Raw genomic sequence first — 16637 nt, 5'->3', positions numbered from 1 at the left:
AAGTATAATAACAAATAGAAAGTTATTCTATTTAGGACAAAAAAGGAATTACAAGTGGAACAATACACTACATGCACTACATGGCATCAGGAAGATTTAGATGAATTGCCTCTAAAATACAGACATACAGTTATTAATTTCATTAAAATAATAACGCTGGCCTTAGGAAAAAGTATATCCATTGTTACATAGCAGCAATAAGTGCAGTAAAAAAACCCACTCACCTTCTCACATCCATCTAAAGAAATAACACCAGGCTTGCCATGATCTCTCTTATCAGGCTTAGTGTCAGGTACACCGGGCACGCCTGGCAGGCCTTTAGAACAGTCGCTACAGTCCGTCTACAACAGAGAACATGCATGACAGATGTACAACTACTGAAAGGTACTCACACTGCTTCCGTTTGGAAAACAACGTACAGCATATAGAGGTATTTGTGAGGAAAAGTGTCTAGTGTGGCACTGAGGCACGCCCACGGGAGTATTTTATTCATTACACAGTTCAGCAAGCATGAACAGAAACCAAATAAAATGCACCCATATATTAGCTCTGAGACCAAAAGAATCACTAGTACTGCAGAGCATGACGAATGGATTGAGTTGAAGTTTAAGATGTGCAAACATTATTGGCGTTAATGCATGAGTGACCCGTGACCCCTTGACATGAGATGAATAATTACTTTTGGTCACTCCAGTTTCTGCCTCCTGAGAGTAAAATGCAATTAAGCCACTAAAATGCTACTTGATCATAAAAAATAGTGAGAAATATTTGATATATTACTTATACCACAGTGATGCTGAATTTTCAAACCTGATTGCTCAGTATATGTTGATTCATTTTCTACAACAACATGTCTGTGGCATGTTCCAGCTCTAATTGCACTGATAGGGTATATTAATGCACTAATACAGTATGTATGGACTTGTATGGTTGAAGCACCACATAATCTAACAGTAAACAAATTAAACATGGGTTGCTATTTAAGATATGATCATTAGTATCTTGAAGATTTATTTTATATGCTTTTTGAGCATCTGTGGAAGGAGTCAGTGTTTTGTAATGATAAGTAAATGAGTATCCAGGACTAAGAGACTGGTGAAAGTATGGCACAAGAGATAACTTGTCACTGCTTTCTAAGGTGCTATGGACCTTCTACTCCTGCACTATTGAGAGCATCCTGACTGGAAGATTCAAGAAGCCTGGTTTGGGAGTTGACCAAGGCCAGGAATAAAGTGAAGGACCTCATCCAAACAATGAACTCCACTATGTATCAGGGTCCCTGAAGGCCAACACAGAGAGAATGAGGAGGAGTTTCCTCTGGCAGGCCATTCCGTCCAGCAACAAGTACAACAAATAGGAAAAACAGAAAAAGTTTGCCTACTTTTCTACACCAAATATATATATATATATATATATATATATATATATATATATATATATATATATATGTACTTGCAAAGAACTATATTTTTACCATTTGCTTGTACATACAATTATATTTTTAATTTTATTATATTTACTTTGTCTATTACATTTTTTAAATTCTATTTTTCTATTCTACATTTTATGACACGAACAGTATTAAAGCATTTCACTATATGTACTGTGTATGGTGGTTTATGTGACAAATAAAATTGAATTAATTCACGCATAATGTTCACTTAAATATCAATCATGGACCGATCACTGTGGTATAAGAGGAATAAAACACTTTGGGATGTCAAAAATAGAATAAATTATACAGGATAAAAAAAAAATCTCTGATTCCTTCCATAATCTACTGTATACTTATACATACCGCCATATGAACAACCTTGCAACAAGTAAATTCTAAATTTATTTAGCTATATTCTCATCTCATTTAGTTTGCACTAAATCAAGGCGCTTATCTGTTGACAGCAATGCAGAAGCAACATCCTCTCAAATCAGAGTTTTCTCCTTTTTTTTTTTTTTTTTTACATTTTTTTCTTATGTTTGTGAATAAAAAGGAATGTTCATGTCTTAGATCAGTGTGCAGTTCAAAAGTTTTTCACAAGCTTTACAATAAATATACCAAACTACTGTGAAAGTTCAGCTCTTTCGGCACGCAGAGTCCCAGCGTGAAGTAAAGTGTTACATCAACACAGATTATAGAGAGAATGCGTAGGCATGAAGGACAGGCTGAAGACTGAACTTAGGTCAGTGTGGAGAATATTTGTGGGCCCATGCGATGGTTTACAAAGATGAAGAATTGAATAAAGATGAAAATGTTCTTATACTGATACTAACCTTTTTGTCAATGGAAGGTTCAGTTTCTACTGGAATCTAGAAAATGGAATCAGAAAGAATATTCAATAAGATTTCAATATATATATACTGTATATAATTACTCCATTTAGATTAAGTGCAATCCAAACTGTTACTGGACCATGACATATAATGTCTTTATGGATCTCTTTAAGATTCAATATTTCACCCAAATGAATTAGCCTTCCATAACAATTGGACTGCACTTCATATAACCTAAGGCTATTTAACATGATTCAAATGATTTATCAAATCTACAATTCATCTTAATTTAACAAGACAAACCGTTGTTTCATAACACACACAGCAGTACAGGAGGTCATACATCTGCCTGCTATGATTTCCAATAACATATTCAGTATCCAAATGGCCAAAGAGCATTTTCACAGTGTTTTAAAGCCTGTTGTATATAGTTTTTGGTGAAATAAATAATAGCACAACTTATAATATAATAATATAACAACACTCCTACTACTACTACCACCACTAATACTACTACTACTGATAATAATAATAATAATAATAATAATAATAATAATAATAATAGCAAAACAATTACCTTGTATGGGCTTGTACAGGGCACAAAATAAGTGATCAAATTTGCCATTATCAACTTAAATATACCATTCTAATTTATTTTTCCCATCATCAAGCCTCATAAATACCAAACTGCATGCAATGCAATGGACTAAAACTATGCTATACTTTTTGTATTTCTCGAAAAGGGAAAAATGATTTAAAGTACAATCTACTAGGATTCTTATTATAATTTTCACACTAATCCTAGTGTCCACAATAATTTAACAATAATGTGTCCATCTATCCTGAAATACTTAAAATAACACATATATTTCCTTTTTGTTTATATACAGTAATAATGATGATAATAATAATAATAATAATAATAATAATGATAATAATAATAATGAAAATAATAATAACAACAACAACAACAAAACAACAACAACAATAATAATAATAATAATAATAATAATAATAATTATTATTATTATTATTATTATTATTATTATTATTATTATTATTATTATAATAATGCTATATTTCCTTCCAACAGAGTTTTTAGCCTGACGGCTTTCTTAGTCTCTGTCCTACTGAACTAGTATTGATGTATCAGTGAGACTTTTGTATGTTGCACTGGATTAGGACATTTGTCAAATGCCATAAATATAAATATTATTCAACACCTTCTAAAATAGCATTTGGTCCAGCACATCCTCTTACCCTTTGCATTTTATTTTTTGTGTACTAACAATAAATGTGCACACAGCTCAATGTATCGACGGGACACTAGCTTTGCACTGAGAAGAAAAGAGCAAGTACCTTTCTATTCATTTCTGTTGAACTAAATGACCTTCTTCCTTTCAGGTGGAAACATGGAAACAAAGGGATCTAAGGCTTTTTAAAGACCAAGATCATCAGGTTTTCTAACTTCTTTTTGTAATAGAATGAATTAATAATAAAATGTATTGCATAGTAATGATTTTCATTCAATATATCAAAATATTCATTCACAGTTCACTGAACAACCCTGAGGACAAGGCAATGAATGCAGCTGTATGTAAGTAGAAGCCAATGGGAAATAAGTTTGTCACTATTATTTATTGTAGTAGCTATTGTTTAAAAGAGAAAGGCTTTATAACACTGTGTACCATACAGAAAGGTGTTGTAATTTTTTTTCTTTAATGAGAGTTCTATAAAAGAGCATCAATTAGGGCAGCTTTTAACCTACAGCTTTCACTGGTACAGAACCTGCCAGAAATTGGCAGTGCAAGCCTATGGGTGTTAATAAAGCAGGTGTCTGCAGTCACTAAGCAGATGTGAAGTTCATATTTCTCCTGTCACTACTGGGTGGTCTGAAACACTGAAACCAACTCCGCAGTGTGATCTCTGAAGTGCTTTTAAATGGGTGTTTTGTGAACTTTGCTCTCTGTGATATCTATCTAGCCAACTTGTTCTCTGTGAACTGCTGTAATCAGCAGGGATTGTAATTTGTGCTTCCGAAGCAATTTGCACTTACTTTTGATTATAACTGTGTGCAATTATAGAATCTCTTAAAGACGCCATAATTATGATGTAAGGTTACTGTACATATGCAAGCTATTCTACCTGTTTTATATTTTAAAATGGTTATTTATTTATTTGTTTATTTATTTATTTATTTATTTAAAAGTTTTCTTCTTCTCTTTCTTCTTCTTTCTTCCAAAGTGATTTTAACTACTTAGAAACTCATCATTCACAGTAGACAAACTCAAGTTTAAACAAGTTTTGGTTTTAGTGGTTAAATTAATGAGGTATTTTATTATTAAGAGGACGGATGCTGATGTAGTTTGGCTGTTAAGAGGAACTGGTGGTTAGAATCTGGTGATTTTAGAAATGGAGCAGGACTGAGATTGGATTTCCGAAGCCAGGGCAAAGTTAGACAAAGTTGGGGGATCAGCATTAGCTCTGGCCAGCACAAAAAAAAAGCAAAAACAAGGTACACAAACCCTTGACACTAAGTGCTGCACTAAATGAGATCTAATACCTCTTACTTTACTGCACATCAGTTACCCTAATAGCCAGCCTCCCTGCAACTCAACACAAAGCCACTGTTTACCATCAAAAAAAAAAAAAAAAAAGAAAATACAGAAAGGACAAAGCCAGCATTGGTCTTTATAATGAACATGGCACAATTGAGACCACTCAAGTTGTGCTGAGCTAAATGCTTACCAGTTTCTTTTCGAAACCATAAAAAAAATTTGCGGTGTGTTGTTATTGTCCTCAAGATGCTGCACTAGTGAACTTCGTCTCTCCACATCATTAATCCCACTAATAGCTCGTATAAAGCCCAGCCTGCTCCAGTTCCAAAGCAACCCTGTGTTTCAATTTTTAACACACCCTCAGTGACATCCCCTTGCCACTTCATAATGGGGAAATCTACATCTTCAGCTTAAGAAGTGTTTAAATACTTTATTAGCTCGAGTGATTGAATTATTAGCTCAAGAGACTGAGTCAACAAGACTGTAGGAGTGGTACTTGCCCAAAAGGCATTGCAACTTGATGCAATTATCTTTAATGGTGGATTAAGGCGTTTATAAATCTAAAACTAATGAAATACTTAATCTTTTAAAAACATACTTGATTTTAAAACAGTTTAAATCAGGTTTTATGTAAGCAAACAAACACATCAATAACTGATTGCTAACTTTGCAAGACAACTTAGTAGCACACTAGCTAACTAGCACCGAGCTCACAGTTAAAGTAAATTGGATGAATTGCTCAACTAAAGGAAATGTTCTTTGTATAAAAGTAATTAAGGAACTTCACAACCTGTGAGAGGAAGTCCATAAGGGTGTGATAAAAAAAAAATGAATGGAACCCAAGGCAGATGTCTACCATCCAGATTCTTGAGAATTTATGTGAACCAATCACAAAGTACTCCATTAGCTCCTCCCACTATTCATTTACTCACTTGGCCGGGCGGACCCGGTTTCCCTGGTATGCCATCATTGCCAGGGAGACCCTGCAAAAAGGAACTGAGGTTGAATTTAGCCTTCAGCCAGGCTCTGGACACCTCCTTCTCCAGCGTGGTATGGAAAAAGTAGCCAAAAGATCCGGGGCCTGGTTTGTGTTCCAACGCGTAGTCTACATTTACGTTTAGCTTGTATTTTGCCTTGCTTTTAGTTTTAGATCTTCTCATTCAGGCTTGGGAAATCAACACAACACCAGGTTAAAGACCAAGCTTTGCCCACAGTGAAGCCTTGCTGTAACACTTTATTTCCCAAAGTCCAATTAAGATAATGAGCTGTATTATAAAGTAAGCCATAAAATGACAAAAAATAAATACTACCTTGGGTGAAATTCAAATTTACAAGCAAATCATATTGTTAAAAAACAAAGAGTGCACCTCAACAAGAGAACCTTATTCCAGAACTTCACAGTGAGCTTGGCATGGTTTTTAAAAGAGAAAACAAGATTAACTACAAACATTACTTTTAATTTGATCAATGTTACTTTTAAACATTATTTTTATTCAAACTATATTAAAAATACATTTATGTCTACATTTACTTTATGTTTTAAAATATATTATAGGCAACATTCCCAGCCCCCCTTCCAGGTGTTAGTGCAACTTGAACATATAGGCAGGGCAGTTTAACACGACTTTAAAGGATTAATTCAGCAGCATTAACAAAAGCAGCTACATTAAAAAGCTACATTACATAAGCTGTTTTAGACTGTGGAGGACTTAATTATACTTTAATTAAGTATTATTACATTTATGTTTACATTCTTGTTTGTTTAGTTTATATGCAGTTGTTTAAATCGTACTACATTAATTACAGACAGGGTATAAATACTTTGATATATTTTTTCAGCTTTAGCCATAGCCCACAGCTTCCCATGCAGGCCGCCTTCCCCATCAAAAAAAGCCACATATTAAGACAAGACGAGACACAGAGAGACAGCAGAGGACACACAAGCTCACAGAGACACAGGTTTGAACCCCATACCAAAGACCAAAACTTTGCAAGGAAGATCCGGAACCGCATTGTTATGCACTTACCTGTGGGCCTGGGAACCCTGTAAATCCTTGGGGTCCTGGAGGTCCTGGGGGGCCTGGAGGTCCTGGTGGCCCCTGATAAAGCACATTCAGCATATCAGATGAACTTATATTAACTTATATAAAATTAACACAAGATATTTTACAATTCAGTCAGTTTAAAAGTCCATTACTAGAAATGTTTTTATTCTCAGTATGTATCCTGGTGGGGTCATGGTAAAACAGGCAGGAAGGTCAGCACAGATTTCTCTATCCCTGATTTCAACTCCAACTGGGGGATCACCAGATGTTCACAGGCCAAATGTATGAGACAGCTATCCTCTCGCTAGCAATAGCTAGGTCAACCTGGGGTCTCTTTCCAGTAGGATATGTTTGATAAAGCTCTACTAGAAGCCGACCAGCAAGCATCCTTGCAAACTCAAACCACCTCAGCTGACTCTCTCAACTATCAGGGACAGTAATTCCAGCAACCATGTAGAGGAACCTCATCTATATCTCCTGTACTTTTGCCCTTATTCTTTTTGGTGACCATCCACAGCTCATGACCTTCTAATCCAATCCTTTAACAGCCTGCAAATGATCAGCAACCCACAGTCCTGGCACCTGCATCCCTTACCCTAAATTGCTTACTGTTCCAGTCCCAGAGATTCCAGTACATTCTTTTGGCACTGCATCGTCCTATTCCCTTATCTGTGACTGCTCCAATCTCCAGTTGATCCCTAATACAGTCTCAGTACTGGTCTCAGCTCCTGTTCTGATCCCTGGCCACACAGACACAGTCCCTGAGTCCTGCAATCTTGACCCCAAATCCTGTTTGGTCCTTGTCTCAAGACCCTCTCAAGCCTTCGGCTTTTTCACTGGTCTGATTGCTTTTGCCCCACACTCTCAGTCCCTGAGTCCTGTATTCACTATTGCAATCAGAGACCATTGCCCCTCTGCCAGCCTCTATGGGGTCACCATGCCAGATTATAATACTGGAAGTGACAGTGCCATATGTTCCCAAGTGTGCAGTACCATTTCATGTGCCACTCTGTGCTTCAGATCCCCCACCTGTTCATTATGCTCTCTTGGTTACCTCAACACCTGCTTAGTCCTGCCCTGACCAATCCTTCTAATTATTTTTCACCCCTGTGTCTAAGGCCCTGTCCACACGAATGCGGGTATTTTTAAAACCGCAGCTTTTTTTATGCTGTTTGGCCGTTCGTCCACACGCAAACGCAGCATCCGGTCACTGAAACCGAATATTTTTGAAAACTCCTGCCAGGGAGAAGTTTTTTAAAAACTCTGGTTTCAGTGTTATCGTGTAGACAGAGAAACTGGAGATTTTTGGCTTGTGAACAGGGTTGCCAGATTGGACTGAAGACAACTACAGCTTAAAAGTCCATTTAAAAAAAATACGAGCCCAAAATGCATACCATTATAACTAATACAATAACAAACAGTTATAACAGTTAATAACTTTGTGATATCGGCTTAACGAGTAGAACGATTACAACAAACCACTAATCAAGACTGAAGTCAGATTGGACAGGACTCTCCTGAACCTCATTGGCTAAACTGAACCATATAATTAAAACACCAACATTACATATTATACTTTATTTATTCGTTTGAATAAAAAATTAATAAAATATCTTGTTTATAGTCAAAAATAAAAACCCGCCAGTTGCATCAAAAACCAGTCCAGATTTTATCAACCGGTTGATATAATTTTCCGGTTGAGACGTGACCAAATGAAGCCCAATCTGGCCACACTGCTTGTGAAGTCGGCGTCTCAGGCTTCTGATTGGCCAACATGGCTTTACGGTTGAGATTATATTGCCACTTGTTGGTTTTGCATGCTCTTGACAGCGCTTCAGAAGATGTTTTTGCGTTTTCATGTGGACGAGATTTTTTTTTAAAAACGAAGGAGGAAAAACTATTAAAAACTATTTTTTTTTTTACTACCAATATACTCACTCTCCCTCCTTTGAACACGTCCAAACCATCTTAATCTGGCCTCCATACCTTTGTCCCCCAAACGTCCAACATGAGCTCTGATGTACTCGTTCCTTATCCTGTCCAACCGTGTCACTCCCAAAGAGAACCTCAACATCCTCAATCTCAACATCAGCTCTGCTACCTCCAGCTCTGACTCCTGTCTCTTCCTCAGTGACACTGTCACTGAGGCATGCCGGTCTCAGTATATTAACTACAAAATACAGCATGGCTGGTCTCAGTATATTAACTACAAAATATTGTAGTTTATTCGATTAATTAATTATGTAATAAAAACTGCTCCAGTTAATGGACTTTTAATCTTACTGCATATCTTTATAACTTTAGGAAAAACAAAAAAGGACAGAGGGTACAATATATATACTGTATTAATGTCACAGCACTGTTGGATTCTTCACTATGATCAAGGCAAGATGATTACATTTTAATAACAGCAACTCTTACAGTACGGTTGTCTTTCAGTGTCCAGCATTTTAGCAGTCAAACATAAAGCTGTTCCTTTTACACAACTTTTCCTCTAAGGCTTCATGACAGAGAACTTGTTGCTGTGGTTACCGTGCCTTATTAACATCAAGAAAAATAGACTGACTGTTGACATGTGATATAATAGAAGTGATACAGGGTGGATTTTGTTTTGCAGATATGGTAAAATGGTTAAAAAGTCTTATTATGAAAAAGTTGTAATCATTGTCAAACTGCAAAAAAAGTATAAGAGGTATAAAAAAACAGCACTAAATATTTAGTGTTGATCTAAATGAACAGTGGATTTGTTAGCTAAGAGCTAAAAAAAAAAACCAGTCAGTCAGACCTGAGGACCAGGCTGTGGTGGGAATGGGACAACACCACCAGGGACACCCTGCAAGACAAAAACAATGGCATTCCAAGTCACATGACCTCAAGGTAACCTTCATCTAATTTGAACTTAGACCTCAAACACACATGTGTGCCTTTAGGAAAAATATTGCATACAGTCAACTCCAGAATTACTGGCACCCTTCATGAAAACAAATAAAAGTACAAAACTAGGAGTGACACATCACGGGGGAATTGTATCATACCATTATATTGGGAAATGTTTTCGCAAAACAGTGCATTTCTAAATGATAGGCACGCCCACAATAAATATTTCTTTTAGCCTCCCTTAAAAAGAACAGCACTGAAGGACTTCCTGTTTAACATAGCTAGAGACACTTAAAGATGCATCTTAGTCCACTTCAGCATGAGGAATATTTTAGGCACATTTTTATTCTAATATATTAATTCATGCAGACTCTCCTCTTTAAGTCAGACCACATATATTCAACAGGTTTGATATCCAAAGCCTGTGATGGCGGTTGCAAAATGTTGATTTGTACAAAAAGAAGAAACAGCAACAGCCAGAACACTAACAATCATCTTCTTAGAGGAACAATATGTAGTATCTGGCATCATTTGTTTGTAACATTCAAATCATGTCTATTACTTTATATAACACCCCAGTGCTGTTAAATCTTTGATTCTGGTTGACTGCAAGGTTTATACTGTATTAATGAGCTCATTGTAATAGGTTATCATTTCTATAATAACAAACTACGCAAGGATTTGATTTGCAGATGCTCCACATTAGAAAAAACAAACAAACAAACAAACCAGATAATTATAAGGACATGTGCTATTGGCAGCGCTTTAGAACAGTTAGAGTTAAAGCTGGAAATTCCTTGTTAATGCAAGCACACTTGGCCAATAAAGCAGTTTCTATTACTACATCGGAGTGTTATATGAGAAATAAATTAACTTATGTGGTGTCATTGGAAAATAATCAATTCTGACATGATAGCATTTCACACAATCTTGTCTAGTAACAGCATTCCCGGCTTATTTCTTTTAAAAGTTTCCAATAATTCTGTAGCTGAAAGCAGCTTCACATAACAAATGAAATAGAACAGATATATATATATATATATATAAAAGCTCGGGTCAGTGGGATAATGCATTTGTAATTGTTTAAAGTCTATTAAATAGCTAAAGCCATTTTAAGTTTAAAGCTTTACAATTACATTTATTAAAAAATAATGTGCCGGTACTCACAGGTCTTCCAGGTTGTGGATTCGTATACGGCACACAGTTGCACTCTCCTGGTTCTCCCTATGAAACACATAAGACACAGAGCTGTCTTCCTGCATGCAGTGGCTTCCAGATGAGAGTGGTTTTAAGAGATATGAGCAGGACCAGCTAAAGAGCCAAAGAACTGACCAAACAATATTCATTAACTTTGCATATTAATGCACAAGTGCTATTTTTTCCCAGATTACCTATAAGTGCTCGTTATCATTATAATCATACAAAAAATCTCATACTGAAACGAGTAAGCTACATGCTAATAAACAAGCACATGGTGCATTACACATGGTTTATGTTGATTGTTGCACTGCGATGAGTTTAAGATGTTACAGCATTCAAATCATATCTTGGAAAAACTACATAAAGAACCGATAAAGGAGCTTGGTCATTAAAATTCAGTGTACCATGATTAATCGCACCTTGACTCAGGAGAGAAGTGCACACTCTAGCGCAAGGAACCGTGTGTCTCAGTGCTCGCTGTATGGAAGTGCTCTCAGGTGTTTCTGCAAAGGTTCGCAAATTTCTTTGTGTGTATTTACTTCACAGGCTCATGTTTCTTGATCACTCTCGACTAATACTGATCTGCATACACTGGTTAGCTGCAGCTAAGATGTTTTATCAGGTTACTTGCATTGTAGGATGATGCTGTAGGACCTCCTACTGAGTACAGCTTACGGTCTGCTTTGCTTTGATCATGAATTGTGAAAGACGTCCAGATGGGTATCATTGTGTCGTCAGTGCATTAGCTTGACAACATTCACTACGCTTATGTAACCCAGTATCAGATGTTGTGCATTTTTGTTCCAGTAATTCTGAGACTGAATTTACAACAGAACTTGAATGATAACAGTATCAGTGTCAAATCATGCCTTTTTTTCATGTCTTAACCTTGTCTAGGCGAATATTAAAGCATGAAGCACTCTGATTTCAATTTCACATCTCACAGCTGACATCCAATTAATAACCTCATTCTTGCTTTTAGTGCTGCTGTTAATGTCTCAAATCTGTCTCTAGTATAGATGCATCACTGTCCACAAAATCAATTCCCTCTAGATGGCACCTAACTCTCTTAGGTACCTTCACACACAAAAGTAAATGAAGCACACACACACACACACACACACACACACAAGCTGTTTTTGGTTTGGAGGACTTCCAAATCCCCTCCTCAGCCCACTGAGCCGCAGTCTTACCTTGTCACCCCTAGGTCCGATGGCTCCCTGAAAGACAGGACACACACACACACACCTCAGTTTTAGTTTGCTATTGTGTTTTAAGCTACTGGGCCAGTGAGATGAGTGCAGATAAGGAATGAGAGGGGACAGTTGATGAAATGAAAGCAGACAGCATGTTGATGTGGATCCAGGCAGCGTCAGAGACAACCGCGCCTGTATCCCCATCCATTCCTGCATTGCCTGGTAATTAACATCTGACGCTGTGAAAGCAGACAGTGTCGCCTTTGTTTCTTTAATGAGAAGCGCTTTGCCAAGACAATAAATTTCCCACATCCTTTGTCCCTACAGCTGACAAGATCACATTTGATGCCAAGAGCATGCAGCATAGTTTGATGAGCTGAGTGAGTTACAGGAGGCTTCAATATCAAGAGCAGTTTTAATTTCATCAGCTATAAAACGTGTCCCACCTAGTTATTCACCTTTTTGGCATTCCACTCACCTTATTTAGACATTGTTTATGTTTCCATGTCATGACCCTTGTAATTCGTTTTACTTTCCTTACCTCTGTGTAAGCATTTTGTTTAAGGGAAAAGCTGGAACTGAGCTCCCGTATACAGCTTCACTTGACCATGAACTCTGAGTATACTCGGATTATAAACTTACAATTAAAGCTGTGTATCTAAGGCCTGTTTCTTCCCAAATGTTACAGCTAACACAGTGCAAAAAAAATCTATCAATCTATCTATCTATCTATCTGTCTATCTGTCTGTCTGTCTGTCTGTCTGTCTGTCTAGTCTAGTCAAGAAGCTTTATTGTCATTTCAACCACATATCTATCTATCTATCTATCTATCTATCTATCTATCTATCTATCTATCTATCTATCTATCTATCTATCTATCTATCTATCTATCTATCTATCTATCTATCTATCATATGCATGCTTTTTCAATAGCATCTGCAAATCAATTTAAAAAGAATCTATAACCATAGTGGGCAAAGCAGATTGTAACAGGGTTTGTTTTAATGCTATAAAATTTCAAAGCAGAATTGTTCAGAAGAAAAAGAGTGGAACCAAGAGTCCAAAAGAGGTGCAAACATTATACTCACCGGTCTCCCATCTGCTCCTGGGATTCCTTGAGGGCCAGGAATACCGTCTCTTCCCTATGATACAACAACAAACAAATCACACATTGGCATTAGCGAGACACAATAATTTTTATTTTATACATTTTACCAATTTCACCAAACAAGCCTGACTGTAAATTCAGGGGGGTGCCAATATTCCATTTTTTATACAGTGCACGGAATATAGTGGATGCATTTTTATATAATGTATATAATTCATCCTTCATGTTACTTTTAGCATTCTTTTAGCCTTTTGTTGAAACCATAATAGGTGTTATGAAACAGCAGATTGTAATGCAACTCTCATCCTGTGATTGCTTTATTTGCCAAAGAGGATTTTTAGCAAAATTATGGAAGCTTCTATGACAGCTGTCTTATAAGCTGCCTTCAGATTGGAGAGCTCAGGAGTGCAAAATTGCAGCTCTAAACATTGCATAATTAAGGCATCTGTTTCTGATGTTGAAATACAAGGTACAATAACAATAACAATTATGTACGAGTATCACGAATATCGAACTATAGCATGTCTGCTGTCAACTGAATCCAAATCACAGATTATATCAAATTTGCTACGTTCTTACCGGAGGTCCTGTTATGCCGACGCTGATCGGCCCCTGAGGACCCTCGGGTCCCATTTCTCCTTTCGGACCCTGTAGAGGTCACAAATTTATTCAGGTGAGAAAAAGTGCATCCTTAGGGCTTAGATGTCTACAAAAGTAAACAAACCTTTTCTCCAACTGCTCCTCTAATCCCAGAAGGTCCCTGTGGTCCTACTGGACCCTGCAGCATAATTATACATGTCATGGAGTAAAGTGTAGAGGTAACGGCTATAAATCTGTCTGTAATCAATTTCTAACACTCATGACTTGTTTATCGCACTTACAGCAGGTCCAGGAATACCTCTCGGTCCTTGTTCACCCTAAATAGAAACAGAGTGAAGGTGTGGATTAGTGGGAAAAAAAATAAATAATGCCTCGCTCAGAACAGGGTATGATAATATACGTGGACAGAAAAGCTTATATTTTATAAGCTGACAAATCACTAACACCGTGATGTAGGTGCACATGCAATTTTCATATTTAATCCAATATCTTAAGTAGAATGGCCTCTGAAATCAGTCAAATGTGTGCGTGTGTCCAAAAAGCATTAACAGACCCTATAAACACTAATAAGATTTGCTTTTTATATTACCTTGTGGGATGTGTTGAATAAGTGTATTAGAATGCTGGCTATTTAGATATATCATTAAAAAATGGGTTCAACATCATAAAAAAAGATGAAGTTCTTGGTAATTTTATTTAGCAAGGTGAAATCACATTTTCATAGATATGCTACGCATTTATAGACAATAGCTTATAAATGATGCTTCCATCTAAATGTAGCCTCACGCTGTTCTTTTAAGTCCCACGTGAAAACCAATATACTGCGTGAAGCTGCAAAGGCAGCTACATAGAGAAACTCACTTTCATCCCCACGCCTGGATCACCTGCTTCTCCTTTCTCTCCCTTGGGTCCAGGTAAGCCCACGACATCACCCAAATCCACAGGAAGTGTCGGACAGCTGTCACAGGCGTCGCCCTGGCAACAGAGGCAAAAAGACAAGAGGACCTGAGGGCTTGGTGTTTAGCATAAGCAGCTTTGACGCCACTTCAGAGGCGCTGGCGCCTGCCACTTATGTGTAAATGGGATATGTAAATGGGATGTAAGTCATTTAGTTTCATTGCTGTCACACTTTTTTTTTTTATTACTTTTATTTATTGTCCCAAGCGAATTTGTTGCAGTCGTCTCTGTTTACACTTCTGAAAGCATTATCTGTCAGCATTTGCTGTTCAGCACAGAGTACATTTTAATATTTCATGAGTGTTTTACTTTTCATGTCACGTTCAGTCTTTTTACAAGTTAGGCTGTGTGAATAAGCAGCACACGCCATGCATATTGCATGCCTTCCTACTGCTTGCTCATGCACTGATCCGCTTTATACAAAGTAACAAAGTAATTAGATCTTTTAAAAGCTACAAGTGACCATTATATTTGGGAATTTGAAATTCAGAAGGGTCAACAAGTGAAAAGTTCATGTTAAGTCACGGGGTAAAATATGGCCAAAGTGAAAACTTTAGCCTGAATTCCTTCTGGGGTTTTTGCACTACCTTGTAAACAAGCTTGATCTTAAGTCAGGGTGTAAAGTGCACTTTAGAAATACAAGATCCATAACTGAAAGGCAGGGAAATTGGTTGTGTCTGTTTTTTTTTCCCCCAGTGCTATATATCTACTTTAAGTAAGTTATATTTTAGCTGTATATAAACGGACGGAATAAAAATGAAGGTTTTCCTTGCGCTGCTTTTCCAAGTGTACCAAACACCTATGATATTACGCCTCCGTGCCAGCAGAGGTCTCCCTCTCATGAATACTAAGCACTCTTCATCACTAAGTACTCACAACCATAGTTGCCAAGTCTGAAGTTTTCTGGCAGCATCAGGCTACTTCAATCCGTTGCAGTGGGTTGATGTTCTTCCAGTTGGTTTAAAGACAGAAAGTCTTGTAAATATTTTACTCTACACAATATGTGTTCTACTAATAAAACTCTGCTGGGTGGTGTTGTGATGAAGGGGACTGGTAAGGAGACTGTGAATGAGTAACTGTTTTCATGTCCATGGTATGGACTCTCCAGGATTTCAAAGTATTTGGGAAAGGTTTTATGTTAATTGGGTTTCTAGTTTAACTGGTCATTGGCCTAGTTTTGTTTGGCTAGTGGGATGGTTTTGTTACACAGATCTGGCAACCCTGCTCCCAACTTCACGTTAACATTGTATGGTTTAGCATGTGGTTCACAAATCCTCTTTGCGAAGTCTTTCCACCTACATTTTAGTTCATACACATTTTCTCTGATTATTGTCCACATTACCTTATTTCCTGTGATTTGGGATTCAAAACAGTTTTGTTGTTTCAGATGAACTTTTGTGGTTTAGCCCTGGTCTGGATTTGATTCGTTGTTAATAAACCTCATGCGCATCGTACTTCAACACTCGTCTGCCCACGTCTATTACATTTAGTCGTTTGTAATCTTAATTAAAGTGGCCATTTGAATTAAATCTAGCTGTAATAGAACTTGGGTTCCTCTGGTACAGCTAGCTGCAGGTCTTGTCCACCGTCATAAAACTCTGATGCATTATTCACTCAAAAACGTTCGACTATATTGTTGACCCCTTGATAAGATTTTCTTGTGAATGCTATAATACCAGTGGTGTGTCAGTTATACACCGCATATGACTACAACGTGAAGAATGATTGCAGTTGTGATTGTCAGCTGTTAGTAGACATGTTCTAAATGAAAAACATCCTTCCTTTTAAAGGCTTTTCAAACCAAAGCAGCAAGCCATGATATTATGTC

The 16637-nt window shown here is 37.1% G+C and overlaps 1 protein-coding gene across 5 annotated transcripts in view; it reads right to left on the bottom strand.

Moving 5' to 3' along the window:
• col16a1 (collagen, type XVI, alpha 1) overlaps positions 1–16637 on the bottom strand; it is a 95212-nt gene that overhangs the window by 16087 nt on the left and 62488 nt on the right. For 4 of the 5 annotated variants that reach the window (XM_058405266.1, XM_058405267.1, XM_058405268.1 and 1 more), the window contains 12 exons: positions 14714–14827; positions 14134–14169; positions 13977–14030; positions 13832–13900; positions 13233–13286; positions 12142–12168; positions 10916–10972; positions 9657–9704; positions 6854–6925; positions 5759–5809; positions 2269–2304; positions 225–341 (listed from right to left, as the gene is read on the bottom strand). In XM_058405266.1, the coding sequence (XP_058261249.1) occupies positions 225–341; positions 2269–2304; positions 5759–5809; positions 6854–6925; positions 9657–9704; positions 10916–10972; positions 12142–12168; positions 13233–13286; positions 13832–13900; positions 13977–14030; positions 14134–14169; positions 14714–14827 (735 nt within the window). The remainder of the gene's footprint in view (positions 1–224; positions 342–2268; positions 2305–5758; positions 5810–6853; positions 6926–9656; positions 9705–10915; positions 10973–12141; positions 12169–13232; positions 13287–13831; positions 13901–13976; positions 14031–14133; positions 14170–14713; positions 14828–16637) is intronic. The other variant, XM_058405269.1, reaches the window with a different exon arrangement.

This window comes from Hemibagrus wyckioides, linkage group LG12, assembly GCF_019097595.1.
Source record: "Hemibagrus wyckioides isolate EC202008001 linkage group LG12, SWU_Hwy_1.0, whole genome shotgun sequence".
Lineage (NCBI taxonomy): Eukaryota > Metazoa > Chordata > Actinopteri > Siluriformes > Bagridae > Hemibagrus > Hemibagrus wyckioides.
The sequence above is the reverse complement of the archived record's forward strand: the minus strand, read 5'-3'. Positions and strand labels throughout refer to the sequence as shown.